The sequence below is a fragment of the Amblyomma maculatum genome, chromosome 9 (genome assembly GCF_055883805.1).
Source record: "Amblyomma maculatum isolate TAMU_Amacu chromosome 9, ASM5588380v1, whole genome shotgun sequence".
NCBI lineage: Eukaryota > Metazoa > Arthropoda > Arachnida > Ixodida > Ixodidae > Amblyomma > Amblyomma maculatum.
In genome coordinates, this window is record NC_139352.1 from 63,433,789 (window position 1) to 63,451,639 (window position 17,851).

Sequence of the window (17,851 nt, forward strand, 5' to 3'; positions counted from 1 at the left end):
GCCTGACAACTAGCTAGAACTGCCGCAGGATCTGAAGGTGCTGAGGCCCAGATCTATTCGTGACACACCTTTTCGCACCTTTCACATAGTCATTTCTACCGTTACAGCACCGTGTAGCTCATCAGCCCTTGAAAGCGAGTACGTAATTTTGCAGGCGATGCTCCCCTCACTTGCAATGAGTGACAGAGTGAGTGAATTCTGGCAAGCGGTCACGAAACTCACTAACAGTGCAGGCGATCCTTCCTAACTTGTCGGCAATTATTCGCACTTCTGTGCTTCCCAGTTGTCAAAGGCCGCAGTAGAGAGGGTTTTCAGCCTGGTCCCCGTAACTAAAATATACCACTGAAAAAAAAAAAAAAACTCAGCGTGCGTAAATGATACTCATGTACGATGGTAGCTTAAAGGAGTGCGGGTGCTGCAACAATTTTGAACGAAGCCCGCGTTTCTTGGATAAGTTTAACAGTGCTGTCATGTACGAGTAGTGACGTGAATGAATGAAGGGTACAAACTGGTGTGCCGTAGTACTGAAGCATGTTCCTTGAGGTATCCTATGTCTAGAAAGGTGATAAGTTTTGTTTTCTGCTGCGTCACTTGGTCTGGTCAACCGTGTCTATTTTTAGTCACACGTTTTTGCGTTTACTGTTTTCTGTTCGGATTTTTTATTGCAAATAAAAACCTTAATTGTGCCCTTATTCCGAGATACCGACAAGAGTCTTTTAGGTACGAATAAGAAAAAGGTTGCCGCTATACCACCGTTTCAAGGCGATGAGTGCTATATAGTTTTAAATCGCAGAGGAAAGTCATAAAACTTCTTGCCACAAGAAATCAGCATGTATTTGCTGACACGTAGATCCGGAGTTGAATGACATGTTTTTATTCACGCTGGAATGTAAGAGAAGGATCAATATTGAAGACGCTCCGCTTCGTCAATATATAAGAGTTAGAGCTTAGGTGTATAGGCCACTATTTTACCTGGTTAACCACGCACGCTGCATTTTTCAAACATTATATGTAGGGAAAAAAGTGAAGTTAAAAGTGTTTCTAACATACTGGATCAGCAAAAGGCAAAGGAACACAAGAAAAAAGAAGTACACAGGACTTCTTTCTCTTGTGTTCATGTCTCTTTCGCTGGTCCTCTATGTTATATTCGCATCCACTGGCCCAAATGGTCACCGTGTTAAATGCGTTTTTTTCCGTGTAGAAGTAGTACACTAGCTTAGGAGACGGGCACTTGCCCAGCTTCTACGGCGGTTAATCTTTTCCATCTCCTTAGATATTAACCGAATCAAGCAATTTCATCATTGTCAACAAGGAGTGCGCAGACAATGGCACCGCCTCCAGCCGAAAAGACTGGAAGGAAGAAGCTCTCACAAAAAAAATAGTCCTCGCATAAGCGGCGGAGAACATAATTATTTGCCAACCGCGTAGAAATCAATCAGCATGCGTCACTGCCGCTTATGTCGATCGACTGCCACTGCAGCGCGATGTGACGAGATTGGAGACGATCGACCGAAGCTTCGATCGACTGGATAGCAGAGGCACGCGCGCGAAGTGTCCCGCTTCATGTTTATATTTTGCCTATGCGCCTGTGTGCTCTGGGAAGGGAGGTCTGAGCCAGCGCCTTTTTCACTTCCGCTTTCAAGACTCGTGTGACGGAAGAGACTGCTGCGTATGTAACGCAAAAGATGTCCATATACATGTCCATATACTGTGCAATGTGCGCAGCACGTTAAAGACAATTCCGGATGGTAAACATTAGTCTAGAGGATTACACTATACGCTCCATTTCTCTCTCAGCTCTTTCACTTCCTCAGGCTTAACACACGGCATGGTTAAGGTGCGCACCAAAAAAATCAACCTTTTCCTCAAAGAAATTTTTTACTCATGTCAGTGATAGCTTAAAAGTCCCCGCTCTAATAAAAAAAAAAAAGGAAATGAAAGAAAAGAAATCTGCCGCCGACATTGTGAGCGGGAAAAAAAATACAGGACTGCGCTTAAGTCAGCTTGAGAACGGAAATGGCAAAAGCCACTTTGCAGGACTATATTAACTAACTTCATCGTCATTGTCCCTCTTAATATCATCATCATCACCATCGTTTCTATATTATCAACTAAATGCACCGTTATTGTCATCGCTATATCATCGCTACTACGATCATCATTATCACTAACTTCAGCGTCATTATCATACTGCTATCATCATTATCTGTATCAGTAACTGCATCAGCATTGTCATCGCACGACCCCGGAACGCGAGAAGTCATCTGGGGAGCATAAGTTGGGATTGTGGCCCCCTACATTATACCTAGGGTTCCTCTGAATCAGGTTCGCAACAGTGCGTATTGAGATTCAGAAATCGCACCTATTGGGCTACAAATTCGTGCGTGGATGGGTCGGGAACCTTCGCGCACATCTGCAAAACATTCTTGCTTGCAAAGCTTGCCTACGTCCTGCAAGTTCTACATTGTGCAAGAAAGAATGTGCAGACAATACAAAGGATATTTGCAGCTTTCGTGTCGTGCTCTCAGTGGGAACACATGCGCAGTAATATTGTTTCTTCCAATATATTTTGGCGGATTAGGTCTTGTTGACTATTGTTCGCACACACTACTTTCGCGCTTTATTTTTCTAAATTGGCAAACCATCTCTTTTTGGTATCTGTGCTTATCAGGCGCCTTAGTTCGCATTTACCTATTCGCACCGACTAGACACGCGCATGATATGGGGATTCCTAAAGAGGTTGCGGACGCTTTCAATTTCTTCACTGCGCGCTTTTCTTTAAATTATTTGCATAGCCATTTCAGAAGGCAGATGACCTTTGCATAGGCAACCTTATCAGGAGGTTCTTGACACGAACGTTTTAAAGCGCGTTAAACGCAAATGTGCATTAAATCTGCTGCAAAAACGTTCTTTTTTTAAACTGCATACACCAACGCTCCCTGTTAAGGCATGGCTTCACGCCAAGCAGTTGTTTGTGCCATGGCCGGTGAATTGCCGCCTGTGTAACACGACAGAGGCTTTATTCCACCTCTGCTTTAGTCAGTGCCGTGACGCCATGTTTTAAAGCTCAGCTCTTTAGCGCCCGTTCCTGCGTTTCGCTTCGTCTTCGCCGTTGCCCCGCGTAACCAGCTCCGCAGTTCGCCATAGCTTTGCAATTCAAATCATGTTAGAATTGTATGTTTTTGTAATAAATTCTTCTTTTTAGTCATTTTTATTTTTAATTTGTATATCTTATTAATGTCTGAGAACGAGGATGGCAACAACAGCTCAACCACGGTCGAGTCTGCAAGCAGGAACGTGGGAAATCACGACTGAATTCGCCATGCAACGCCGAATCCGCGTCGAGTTCGATTTCGATCGACTTGATCATGATCGAAAGTGTCCGCCAGGGGTTAAGGCTTGGGAAGAGCGGGGCTTTGTATACCGATGTCGCGTAGTCCTTAGCTAATGTGGTAGAATGCGACTGCGTGCCAGGGAATGTGATTAGGATATAATACAGGCACGAGTAAAAGCAAAGTGCATGGGAACGAACGAGGAACCGTAGGTGGGAGCCATTAGGGCTGTGTGTTCATAACTATAAAAAAATCTCTCTCCATCGGGAATCGAGTCATTATTCCTCCGATCCCCAACCGAGCGCGCAAACCACTACGCCACGCTGGGCTCGTGAGAAACCGATCGTAATTCTTTTTGCCTAGTGTTGATAATGATGACGGTAATAGTAAGAATGACAATGGTGATGCAGTTACCGGTCCTGTAAAGTGGTTTTCGAGCCCTATAGTTTTTTAAAGAAGTCTTTAAAAGGATGGCCGGACGGCCTTCCGTCGAGTTTCCCCAGCTTCACCATCCTAACTCCGGCAGCTAGATCACCGCAACCATAACAACCGGCGGTTCCCATCCAGTAGTCGTTTAGATAAAGTCGTTCTCTCTTCTACGTACTGCAAACATCATTGAAATCCATAGCGCCTTCTCTTTCTCTGCCTCGCATCAGTCGTCGTCTGCCATCCTTGTAAGTAATCTAAGTTCGTCACTTAATTCACTTGACTCGCCCTCCCGCCACTGCTTGCGTTCTATGCTGTTATCCGGGTCCGGGTGTTTCAAATTGTTCAATTCAGAATTTTCATTCAAAAGCCATGAATAGGCGCGGCGTGCTGATGTGTACTGTACAAGGCGCACATTGCACTGTAGATTGCATTAAAAAAACGATTAATTAAACAAATTAACAGATCAACTTTTCAATCTTTAATTTTAGGGCACAGCATTATATTGCGAACAGTCGCGATTTATGGTCGACAATATCAACTGATTTGATCTTCTGGCCAAATTCTAAAGTTAAAGCTCAGCTACTTTGGTCATCTGATGAGAAGAGAGGAGTCGCTGGAGAAAGATTTGATGTTGGGAAAGGTTGAAGGTCGCCGGAGAAGGGGTAGGCAGCGAACGCGATGGTTAGATGGCATCCTCGAGGCACTGCAGATGAAGTTATGTGATGTTAGGAAGATAGTGAGAGACCGGAAAGCGTGGTGTGATATGGTCCATAGGGTCACGAAGGGTCGGACACGACTGAACGACTGAACTGAACTGATTATATTGCGAACTTAGAGTACTTCAACGCTAAATACGAGTCTAGTTTATAAGCTTTTTGAATAGCTATTGTGGTTTTAAATGTCGTTCAGAAAAATATATTTCGATAGGACGCTAAGCTCCATCGCTTTGTCGCAGTACATTTTGTTAAAATGGCTTCCGGCGCGTCGTTTCGTCCCATGAATCACCTAAATGGCTTTTGTTTCATGCAGAGCGCAAGCTGCCTTTTTTGTTTTTTCCTCCAGGGTGGCTTCATTTTCTCAATGCGTAGCGTGGGAAAGCCAACTTAATTGAAGACCTTCCAAAACTGATTTTCCCCCTCTCGATACCGCGAACCATGGCGATTTTGATGTTTTAAATATCGCGCCTTCAAATTATCGGTTTAAATAACATGCCCTATAAAGCCAAACATAGGAAAGTCAACTGATTATACAGTTCTAGTTAAATCTTTCTGTAGTAATCTGTCGTGTAAATATCCCCCCCCCCCCCCCCTTTGCACCATTGTTACTCAATCAACCTGTACTGACTGCAGCGGAGTGTCTTGCACGGCTTGAAAGGGCACTTGTGGTGACATTTCTTCCTTTATTGGATATAACGAACTCGTGCGTGCGTAATTCACAATTAGCCGTATCAGCTAGCTCAACCGCGTCTCGCGCTCTGCCCATAAGAGCGGAAATCAGACATTGAAGAGACAAAGAGAGACGAACAGCGGTGCAGCGAGGGGCGTCCAGATTAGCCGAGGGATTAGCAAAGACGCACGTTCCCGTCATGCTTAATTTCCGGCCGTGTTCGGCAGTCGTGCAAGACAATAGCCGCGGGCTTATCTCGTCCAGACAGCCCCTACACAGTCCGTCTCAGGACACGACTTTCATTCCCACCTTCCTCCCTTCCCTTACGGCGCGGTTCGGGTGTCCACAGAGCAAGTGTGACAGTTACTGCGCCTTTCCCTTCCTGTGAACCAATTTAACTTAATTAACTTACAATGCAGAGCGTCACGGTTGTCAAAAGCGAATAGTCAGTCGTCGTGTGTCGTGACGGCCCTGCTCGCAATGCTTTTGGAGTCAGCTTAGTACAAATTCTAATGCAACTATACTTATTCATTGGCCATTTTTATGCCAACAATACTGTTACCGGGGAACGAGTGGACGACGAAGTGGTCTGGTCGCAGACGATGACGAGGTCTGATTTGGCACTGTCTCCAGTCTGCGCATTTTGCGGTGAACAGGAATCATTAGATCACTTTTTATTGTTTTGCCGCCGCTTCACTACGTTGAGAAGACAATTGATGGAAAGGCCATCGCAACAGCTTGGCCTCAGCTTAAGCAGCCCGACATTGTTATCATTTGGCGCCACCATCCTTGGGCACAGTCACAGGTCTGTTTTCACCGCCATGCAAAATGTTTTACTAGAATCAAATCGTTTGCCTTGCTAAATATATTTAAACATCACTTGTTCTACAATTGCAGACCCGACCTCGTCTGCAGACCCGACCTCGTCCGTGGTAAAAGCGCACGTTAAAGATCCCCAGGTGGTCGAAATTACTGCGTAGCCCTCCACTACGGCTCCTCTTTCTCTCTTTCCACTTTCACTCCCACCTTCCTCCCTTCCCTTACGGCGCGATTCAGGTGTCCACAGAAACAAGTGTGACAGTTACTGCGCCTTCCCTTCCTGTGAACCAACTGGCGTCCGTGTGCTGTGCGATATTAGCGCACGTTAAATATCCCCAGGTGGTCGAAATTTCTCCGTAGCCCTCCACTACGGTTCCTCTTTCTCCCTTTCCACTTTCACTTCCGCCTTCTACCTTCCAGTACGACGCAGTTCAGGTGTCCACAGAAACAACTGTGACAGATACTGCGCCTTTCCCTTTCTGTGAACCAACTGACGTTCGTGTGCTGTGCGATGTCCCCCGTACAGGTATGGCCTGAATTTCATATGTGCGATGTCAGCGCACGTTAAATATCCCCAGGTGGTCGAAATTACTCCGCAACCCTCCACTACGGTTCCTCTTTCTCCCTTTCCACTTTCACTTCCACCTTCTACCTTCCCGTACGGCGCGATTCAGGTGTCCACAGAAACAAGTGTGACAGTTACTGCGCCTTCCCTTCCTGTGAACCAACTGGCGTCCGTGTGCTGTGCGATATTAGCGCACGTTAAATATCCCCAGGTGGTCGAAATTACTCCGTAGCCCTCCACTACGGTTCCTCTTTCTCCCTTTCCACTTTCACTTCCGCCTTCTACCTTCCAGTACGACGCAGTTCAGGTGTCCACAGAAACAAGTGTGACAGATACTGCGCCTTTCCCTTTCTGTGAACCAACTGACGTTCGTGTGCTGTGCGATGTCCCCCGTACAGGTATGGCCTGAATTTCATATGTGCGATGTCAGCGCACGTTAAATATCCCCAGGTGGTCGAAATTACTCCGTAGCCCTCCACTACGGCTCCTCTTTCTCTCTTTCCACTTTCACTCCCACCTTCCTCCCTTCCCTTACGGTGCGATTCAGGTGTCCACAGAAACAAGTGTGACAGTTACTGCGCCTTCCCTTCCTGTGAACCAACTGGCGTCCGTGTGCTGTGCGATATTAGCGCACGTTAAATATCCCCAGGTGGTCGAAATTACTCCGTAGCCCTCCACTACGGTTCCTCTTTCTCCCTTTCCACTTTCACTTCCGCCTTCTACCTTCCAGTACGACGCAGTTCAGGTGTCCACAGAAACAAGTGTGACAGATACTGCGCCTTTCCCTTTCTGTGAACCAACTGACGTTCGTGTGCTGTGCGATGTCCCCCGTACAGGTATGGCCTGAATTTCATATGTGCGATGTCAGCGCACGTTAAATATCCCCAGGTGGTCGAAATTACTCCGTAACCCTCCACTACGGTTCCTCTTTCTCCCTTTCCACTTTCACTTCCACCTTCTACCTTCCCGTACGGCGCGGTTCAGGTGTCCACAGAAACAAGTGTGACAGACTCCATTCCTGTGAACCAATTATTATTATTAAAAACAGATATATAGGCATTACTAATGGCTAGCCAGATATCTATCTATAATTGCATGTAGGTGCAAGTTCACTATTCGACTTTGCTTAACCAGTTTACTGCAATCTACCTAACTGCATGCATGGTGCAAATCTTCAAAGGATAAAAAAGTTAACTATTCTACTTTATTACTTAATCAGTTTAGTGCTCAACATAATTCTTCTTTTCTGCCATGCAAAAAAAAAAATTTATGAAGGGCATTTTTTTTTTTCAGTATTAGAAAACTTATTACAAAAGTTAGTGGCGGGCTACCCTGAAAGTGCAAATATGTTTTCGCATTCGGAAGCGCGATTCACGGTGGCCAGCGTACAAGACGTCACCATTAGTCATTTATCGCCCGCTGCGTAAACGCGGCAAAAAAAACAACAACAAATAAATAAATAAATAAAAAGAAAATGGGAGCGTGAAAAGCTTCTTTCTCGCTAGAGGCCGGTCGCGGACGGCTCACAGAGTGAATGGCTCGCCATATATGCGAAACCCCGCCCACAACACGTCCTTAGCGACCCCTGGACTGCATAGTCGCGTCAAAACCAAAGCAACAAGGACAGCCAAGTTTATGCCGCACAGACGTTTACGACATGCTTTTAGCATTTTCTTATTCAGAAATCGTGGCGGCAGCGTCGGGTCGATCGGGTCGATCAGCACGCCTCTGCCACAAGACGAGCGTGTCAATAGTTTCCGAGCGAAACAAAGATCGTTTCCCTTAGCCATCGTAAATGCGTCACGCATATTGAATATATTAACGAAGGTTTTATTCACCCTGAGATGATGGACACCCACTCGCGCCATAAATCGAGGGTTGTGAGTTAAGGCAGTGGGAAGGCCTTCGGTCGAGCCCACTTATAACGGGTGCCGGTATTACGAACGCTTGTCTATTGCGGAAGATGTCGAAGCTACCGTCAAGATACCATAGTCAAGATACATTACGGCTATAGGGTGCCTAACTGCAGCTCCTCGCGAATAGAAGTGATTTTCGTGAGACTGACATATGTCACCCCCCACCCACAAGCTGTCCTATGCTTCTATACTCTAAGGACACATTCGTTTACATTCTGCACAAGAGACGCGCTCCCCGAATTGTTCACGCTTGCTCCTCGAATGGCGCAAATTTGCGCAGAAGCTTAATGAGCAATCGCTGAACGAGTGACATTCCTGTAGCTTTGATTAGACGACATAAAAAAAAAAAAAAATATGTCACCCCCTCGCCTTTCTTTTCTTTCCTTTTTTTTTATTGCGGCATTTGGCTCGAACGATTACTACACGGCATGCAGCATGAGACTCCGGTCCTACAAAAAAAAAAAAAGAAAAAAAATCAGGTGTCGTCGTATAAGGCATGGGCGAAAACCCCGGTTTCACCAAAAACTTAGCTGCGCCACACGATTTGCAACGTGAATAAACGTTGGTCGTCAGAGCATCGCACAAATAAACGGCACGGCGACGAAAAACAACCAACAAGCGACAAAACACGTGCACAGGAAGAACAGCACAGCGCAGTACACATTATACAGTGTTGTTTTAAAGATCGCGTATAATAAAGCAGTTATGCAGCCCTAGCTTGCTTGTCTGTAATGATGTAGTTTTCTCTACATTACTGAAGCAAAATCGGGGAAATTGAAAAGGAAATTGGCGCGGACATACGCCTGCTTTTACATCTTTGCTTTTGCTTCCGCTGCGTTTAAGCCAACTCACCGGGAAACTTTTAATGAACTGGCTTTCACTGCGACGACAGCGGAGTTTTTCGTTCTCCAACCGAGGAGCAATAGCCTCGCAGTAAGATGAAGGAGGTCAAAGAAATGGCAACAGGCAAGAAAAAGAAAAACCCTGTATGATGTGCGACAAGGTGGGGACAGCATAGTGCAGACGTGCGCTCTCACAATTGCAACTATTTGTTTAACCAGAGCACATGCACTTGGTTCAGTGAGCAGCAGTTTCAAAGCATCGAATATGAAGCTTATTAGCAATATGTGATATTAGGGCACATCTAGCAAGGTACTAGCGAATTTGAGGTCTTGTTCTTCCGGGACGGTGATGTAGAGCGACGATGACTGACGAAACATGGACAGCGACACTTGGAGATAGCAGTGAATTAACTGAAGTTTATACATAAAACATCACAATATATACGGCAAGGTTGGGTAACATATAGATCTTGCTACCTCGGCCTAGCCGAAAATGACGCGTTAAGCCACAGCTCAGATCACTCCACTGGGCCCTGAGTTTTAATGCCTCCGGGTCCAGCCAAAATTCGAATCGTAGCCAATTGCAGCAAGCATAAGTATCACTATGATCAGTCTGATTGGTTCCAATCATGATTCCAATCAGTATTATTGGTTACTTGCTGCCTATCTTTGCAGCCCTTTGGGCTCTGCTAGTACTAATAACGTTTTTTCCCCGAGACATATATTCGAGCAAAAGAGCAACTAAACAGACAAACCATACAAAGGGCAGTGGCCCGCCGAGCGACTACAAATCAATTGTGGTTACCCGTCAAACGGCACTCAAGGATCAGACAATTACAGCGACAGTGAATGAAGATCAGCCAACTCCCGACCTACACCTTATGCAAATCTGGGCACGCCGAAAACAGATCGAAATACAGGCTGCGCGGAATCCTGAAGACGTGCAAAGAAAAACTGAGGTGAACCGAGTGGCGGCACATGGCACGCCGTTGCAGCAGCTGGCTCATAAGAGGTGGGATGACTGGTGCAGTCGTTCTCAGGGGCGACCAACAGGGCACTCTGGAGGACTTTTCGTAGCAAGGAAACGGAACGACAGATCACATATCATGCAGAGTATAAGACTCGCATTACGACTCACACCAGCGGAGTTTGCAGATCAGTCTGCTGCCCTTTTCTTCCAGAATTATGCTCAGTGTCCCGCTCGTCCACCGACGAAGGACATGGTTGATAAAACAGGGATAACATCATCATTTACCAAACTGGAGTTATTGGCTGCTATCGAAAAAGTAAATGGTAAAACTCTGCCCGGGCATGATGATGTTCCTTAGAAGATATTCAAGAATTTAGAAGGGGGCGCGATTGACAGCCTGCTGTATATGTGATAAATGAGGTATGGCAAGGAGGAGAAATTCCAGTCGGCTGGAAACACTTGGTGGCGGTCAATACCAAAGCCAGGAAAGCCTATACAAGCCGGCAGTCTTTGCGGCCAATATCGCTAACGCCTATAATTTCCTAGATTTATGAAAAAAATTATAGCCACCCGCCTGTCCTGGTGGTGGGAAAGTCAGCAAAAATACCATGCTCGGTAAATTGGATCCCGTACAAACCTTGGCACTGAAATTGGGTTGGCTATACAAGCCGTAGAAGTCGTATAGTACATGTGTCGCTTCATAGCCACCGTGTACGCATCGTGTTAGCTACGTACCGACGTGGCAAAGGCATGCAATAACGTGTTACGTGCCAAGATACTTAAAAACATGGAAAGTATGGGAATTCAGCTACAGGTCATAAAAGCGATGCATAACCTGCTTAAGGACGGGGACGTCTTTTGCCCGCATAAAAGGACAAAAATCGGCAATTACACCTGAAACAGACGCGTGCCGCAAGGGTCAGTTTTAGCACATTTGTGTTTAATATCGCCCTCATCCCTTTGGCGTGGAAATTAGCTGAAATACCAGAGGTGCAGTTCATTATTTACGCAAACGATGTCACAATATGGTCTACTAATAAAAGCATTGAGGCACAAAATATTTATGTGCAAGAGGCCCTAAATATACTAGATGAGTACGTCCACGATGCAGGCCTGGAGCTGTCACCCCAAAAATCCAGCTACATTCATGTTGCAAATAAGAATGGAAGAAAACAATTAATAACGAAAACAGTTACGCTAAAGATTGGAAATCGGGCATTACAAGAGGTGAACGAGTTGAGCGTCCTTGGCCTAGATATTCACAAATCTGGCAAAGGAACACAATGGCTCCATAGGATGAAAAAAGTAGCTGCGACTTCCTTGCATTAGATAAAACGTATTTCGTCAAGAGGAGGAGGAGCCCGAACGGAGACGGCAGGACACGTCTTGTACAATCGGTGCTTCAGCCCAGGATACTATACCAGGCCCAGTTCCAAATACCGACGAGGCGACAGTGGGCAGGGTTGGAAACAATAAATAGGAACGCATTGCGCACAATCACGGCGTTACCAAAACTTACCCCATCCCTATTCTTCAGGAACTCGCGCAGCTCAACACACTGACAGAGCGAATTGAACAGCTAGAGGCAACAAGAAATATGAAACGAAAATATGTTATACTCATGGCATCCTTAGCCAATGCGGTGGCAATGCAAACGCCGACAATGGCTGACCCCCATCCATGATAGTTACGACTATTACGACGAATAGTCTAGCCCTCTCGTTGGTGCACTCCCAGGAACCTGTATTGCCTGTACAGACGAGTCGATTACAGAAAATGGCGACAGAACAGCAGCTACCAGCGCGACACACGAGGAGCTAAACGTACATAATGAATACGAAGCAGAACATCCTGACCCGCTTGTGATGAAATTTTATGCAGTCCACGATGCTATGAAGGCCATAAATAAAATAGAATCCATAACAGAAGCCCACATCTATACAGACTCCTTAACCGCCATAAAACATCTGAAAATAGTGACAAAGGCACTATGTGTTATCCAGGAGATCCACGCATTTAATGAGGAAACAAAGATACACATTCAGATACACTGGACACAACATAATGCTGAAAACGCTGAGCAGAGAAACGTTGACAACCTCACACACCAAATTCCAAACATTAATGCACCACCCACCAGGCTACATTTTGATGACCGCTCTGTTGACCCCATCCTTGCATAAAGTACACGTGTATGCATAAGTACACGTGCCCTCATCCCGCCGTGCACTTACCCCTCCATCATAGCTTAACTAGACTGGAGGAGGTATCCCTTAGAAGGATAAGGGCTGGGGCTCTCAAGGCATATAGGACTGACCACTCTGCCCGAAGTGTTCGACACCGGCTGCAGAGGTGGATGTTCGCCACCTGCTATGGACTTGCACTGGAACAAGGGCGTCAAGGACACGGAGTTTCCAGGAAGTAGGACTGTCGGCGATGAGGGAGTAAGATTTCTTCAAGTGGCAAACGGACAACACTAAACACAAAAGCCTTCTCCAGTTTGTGGCAGAAAACAATTTACGTATCTTTCTATAGTATGCCTTATGGCAAGTTTACGAAAAAAAAAAAAAAAGACTAAAATTGGCCTGCCAAATCCCGGTCTTTGCCCCACAACCTTAACCTGTACACGGGCCCCTCTCAAAGAGAAAGGAAACAAGAAACAAACGAGAAGACAAACACAAGAGCGCTAGGTTTCAGTTCGTCCCGTGTCGCCTACGCGTCAACATCGCACATAGTCACTTCAAAGCCACGGTTGTTAGTGCTAATTTGGCGTTGTCGTTTCGACGCATCATTCCCGTACTTACTTCTTGGCGCCATGCACTGCGCTAAGTGGGATTCGTCTTGGTTGGCCGGTTCTTCCAAAATCTGCACCGTCACTGACCTTCGCCATTGTGTCTTTCCAAGCTCGACTAACCAGTCGTTATGGCCTATTGCGTCTTTTACTCCAACGGCTTTCACCGGTGCTGTACACCTTGCATCGCGCGAATACACCCGTGCCGACAGGCGCCTTTGTATTATGTACACGAGGAACATGCACCGCTATACCGGGGCTGACGCTTGACAGTGTCCCTCAAGTTACCGCGTGCCTACACCGACCCTTGTAGTAGTGTTTAACAAAACCGTACGTCCGCCCAAATATAAGAACGCCTAACTGTCCTGCCAAAGCCCAAAACTGCGAAAATTAAAAGAAAAGCAACCAATGGTCTCTTAAGAAACGAATCATATATGGCTTTCGAGAGGGGGAAGGAAGATAAAATGGGGGGTGACATCAAGTACCCAGCTCGATGTCCCTGAGCGCTCAGTGTCATTGATCAAACAATTGCCTTTCAAAAGTAGCCGCAGAGGAAAGCGTAGACATAACGGCGGGAATACCGAGGAAAGAAATCGTGCAGTTCGAGACGTGTTGCCGAAGCCGCGCCGCAGTGTCCTTCAATTCGTTACCTGCAACACCGCAGTTGCAGACCACGCGGAAGAACCGAACTGTAGACATCGCTGCTGCAATATGGAACAAAAGGTGTTTAACTTTGGCAATACAGAGGTCTGTATAAGGGAAATAGAATCGAGCGAGGTCAACAAGCCAGAGCATTAAAACTAAAAAGAAAAAGAAAACGGAAACGATGGACGAAGATGCTATACGTACTGGCCCTACTGAAGTATGTGCCTCTGTCACAACCAACACTCAGCGCTGTAAACACTCCTTTCCAGACTGAAAAAAAAAAAAAAAAAAAAAAAAAAAAGAAGAGAGAGAGAGAAAAGTTCAACGCAGCTGAACCGAATATGGAGCGAAGGCGTTAGCTGTGGGCGAACCAGCTTCCTTCCAGTTCTTTTCCTTCTTCTTCTTCTTTCTCTTCGTTTTCTATTTTTTCTTCTCCTCTTTCTTCTTTCTTTTCTCTTCTTCTTTTCCTTCTTTTCTTCGTCTTCTTCTTCTTCGCGGCTGTTCAAGGTCATTCGTGACTAAGGCCACGGACTACGCGACGGGCCGAAACCTGGCGTAGTATTGCTTTCGCAATAATAATTTAAAAAAAAAAAAAGGCTGCTTTTATCATACGGCCTGATGGACTAACGGCCACTAATTCCGCTCCCGGTGAAGAAGCGGTGTATGAGCCATCGCTAAAAATGTGGAAGGCGTGTACGCCGTCTGACTTGGTCAGCGGCCACTGCAGAAGCAAGGGCTCATGGGTAAATCTATACGGCTGTAGGGCGACAAGAACAAGATCCAAAAGTGGCCGGTTCGTTTAGCCACACGTATTTAAGCTCGCAAATTCTACTTCAAGAGGAGAAGCCGCATACATATTTGTAACAGATTTATTTCACCCGTTAAACAATTTTGGGGGAAAATAATGTCATTGTTGTCGTTTTAAAAATTGTCTGTCTGCAATAAACATCCACTAATGTGGTCAGTACAACTCAAGGAAGTTAGCCGTGAGAGAACATGCGACCATTTTTCGCCATGACTTTCTGCTTCCACGCTGCTCACCTTTTGGCTTCATGTATGCAACCATCCTCGGGTTACGCATTGTTCATCCCTCGTTGCAGTCACCTACTTCCATTGAGTTGGCGTCGTTTTCTGAAGTGTCGTTTCCACCGTCCCCCCCCCCCCCCCCCATTTGGCGAAAACTCCGAAACCAACTAGAAGTGGCGGCGGCAACCGAACTTACATCGAGTTCGCGTGTTTCCGCCAATGATGACTCGAGGTCAGAGCGAAAACGACACCTCAAAAAGGCGCAAACTCGGAATACAGGCCGTAGCCGTAGAGCCTTCGCAGTTTACGACGGCAAGCTTGAAGCCTTGAACGTATTTCCGCGTTTTCTTCCCCCTTAATTTTTCCTATTTTGTGCACAGTGCCATCCAAGAAAGAATAATTTTGACCTTCGCACCAAACGTCATTGTGATATGAACATTTCAAGCGACGCCATGGCTGGCTTCAAGGGTCCACATTTCTTCGTTAAAACACACACACACACACACACACACACACACACACACACACACACACACACACACACACACACACACACACACACACACACACACACACACACACACACACACACACACACACACACACACACACACACACACACACACACACACACACACACACACACACACACACACACACACACACACACACACACACACACACACACACACACACACACACACACACACACACACACACACACACACACACACACACACACACACACACACGCGACCAGAAAAGCCTGACAAATTTCGTGCGTAGTAACAGAGACTGGTATTATTCGTGCAAAACGCCGTTCCGATGCATTTTCGTTTTTATAGAAGCAGCATGCTGCAGCGTGTCAGCGATCACGCTGGACCATTTGCCCGAAAAATGTTCTCCAAGTGCGACGAAGCCAAGTGGCATAGGTTGTGCTTCTGAATAACCAACGAAGGCGATGTGGTGTCTAACCCAACGGAGTTTCTTTCGTCAGTCTCCAACAAAGGCTAATGAATTTCACTTGCACGTGGTGACGAAAACTTCGCCAAGCTCGTCACAAAAATAAATCTTCAAGGTTTGTAAACAGAAAGTGTGTTGGGTGCCCCACCTCCTATTCCACCCTCCCACACGGGCACGAGAGTTTCGTAAATTGGAAACTCAAATGAAAATATTGGAAAGTTGTCAGGCATGCGTGTACCTGCATAAAAATGCCTTTTGCACTTGGTTACGACAAGCAACCCTGTCGAGGCAGTTGGCGTGCCATAGACGAACTTCATGGGAATTTTTCGAATAATATCTGAATTATATTAGAAAATATTCCGGTATTTTCGAATAGTTTCGAGCATACACTTTGTATTCACTCGACGAATCGAATATGGAGATTTTATTTTTCTATTTGAAAATTTCGAATATTGGCGCACCCCTAAATATGCGTGTTCGAAATTTCCGCGCAAAGACAAAACGAAGGAACTACAGAGAAGGAGTCCTTTAGCAGGAAACGCAGGATGAACGTCGATTGTTTTGCGTACGTCATGCTAAATTGTTGTTGCCATATTGAGCGAACCTATGTCAGAAAGGACACATGTCTCTACTGTACTACTACGTAAGACTTCTCACGGGCAGATTCGGGAAGTCGGAATTCGCATACCATACCATACCATACCATACCATACCATACCATACCATACCATACCATACCATACCATACCATACCATACCATCCCGTCCCGTACCATACCATACCATACCATACCATACCATACCATACCCGCACTGTACCGTACTGTATTTCACCGTGCCGTACCGTACACACAGTGTATGTCCACGTAGTATATGTCAAAGTCGACTATTACGAAATGGTCCTCCGCGTCGCTGAGCTAAATTAGTCTAGGTTGAGAACAGGTGCTTTTAGGTTGAAATGATTTGTTTCATCGCTTTAGTCACGCGTTTATTCATTCATTCATTCATTCTTTTTTTTTTTTTTTTTTTTTCATATGCTATACTGCATCGCAGAAATGAATGATGTGTATACACAGGCCGTTTACACGCAGCAGAAAATCGCTGAAAGTCACTTACTTTGTGATTTGTTTTCAACAACAGGCGTTCACTGGGCGAGTCCATTTTCTTGCTGCAATAAAGAAAAATAAGAACAAAAGGAAAAGAAACGCCAAACTTCAGGCACTCGCGGTAAAAGCACCCAAGCACAGAACACACTGCCAAATCTGAGCTAACCATCCATTTACGTAATAAGGCTACGGAAATTTTCCACCTTGAAATATTCATCCCCAGACAGGAGGAAAAGTTTGCTTAGTCGGATTAATTGGGCAAATTGAGCGGGTGCGACTGCCCGCCGTCAGTCGCGCAAAACACACGCGAACGGGACTACGTGATGCTTCCCCGCAGTAGTCACAACCTCCGCAGTGAAGCCAACCTTCAAATATTCAGGAGCGACTCGATCTCACGCTATATGATGACCTTGTATCCCTGCATCGGGAGAGAGCACTTCTTGTGTACCAAGGCCGGAGTGGTATTGACATTTAGACTGCGGCACGGAAATACATCTCCCGCCTACGCAATATCAACAGGCGATCGAAACCTGCAAGCACACGGCACGGGGTCCCCTCCTATCCAACAGCGCTTCAAGCGTCAAACGAGCTTCAACTCTAAGGAAACCCTCTACTTGGTGTTTATATTTAGCTGGGATGAGGCTGGCTTCTCCGGAGAACGACTATGCCATGTTGACGAGTCCACAGCTCTTACCTCTGCGGTTGCCTAAGACTCCCGCTGGAACCGCGTCGATCTGGCTACTTCGAGAGCAGTCATGTCGTGGCTGCACGCCACTCCACGGCGGCTGATGAGAGGAGAGCTAAACAAGCACACAAAAACCCTCGGAGCAGATTAACTCCCAGGGCGCTCGCAGCGGCGACGGCGCGAACGCCAGGCAGCAGCGCGCGCTACGTCTGCGGTTTTGTAGCCTTTTGACATTTTGCGCCTTCGCAGCGCCCCCGGCACTTCCACAAAACTAATTAACGGGGCTCCATTAGCATATTGAAACCCCAAAAAGCCTCTTTCTGCGCTTCTTTTGTTTCCGTTTATTAATTTCATCCCAGAACGAAGCCGGTAACCA

General features: G+C 46.2%; 1 protein-coding gene across 1 annotated transcript in view; it reads right to left on the reverse strand.

Annotated features, from left to right (window-relative positions):
• Nucleotides 1-17,624, reverse strand: part of LOC146179207 (uncharacterized) — a 31,307-nt gene extending 13,683 nt beyond the window's left edge. The window contains exons 1-2 of the mRNA XM_084578896.1: nt 17,485-17,624; nt 16,801-16,852 (exon numbers count right to left, since the gene is read on the reverse strand). Of these exons, the coding sequence (XP_084435022.1) occupies nt 16,801-16,845 (45 nt within the window). The 5' untranslated portion in view covers nt 16,846-16,852; nt 17,485-17,624. The remainder of the gene's footprint in view (nt 1-16,800; nt 16,853-17,484) is intronic.
• Nucleotides 17,625-17,851: the final 227 nt, after the last annotated feature.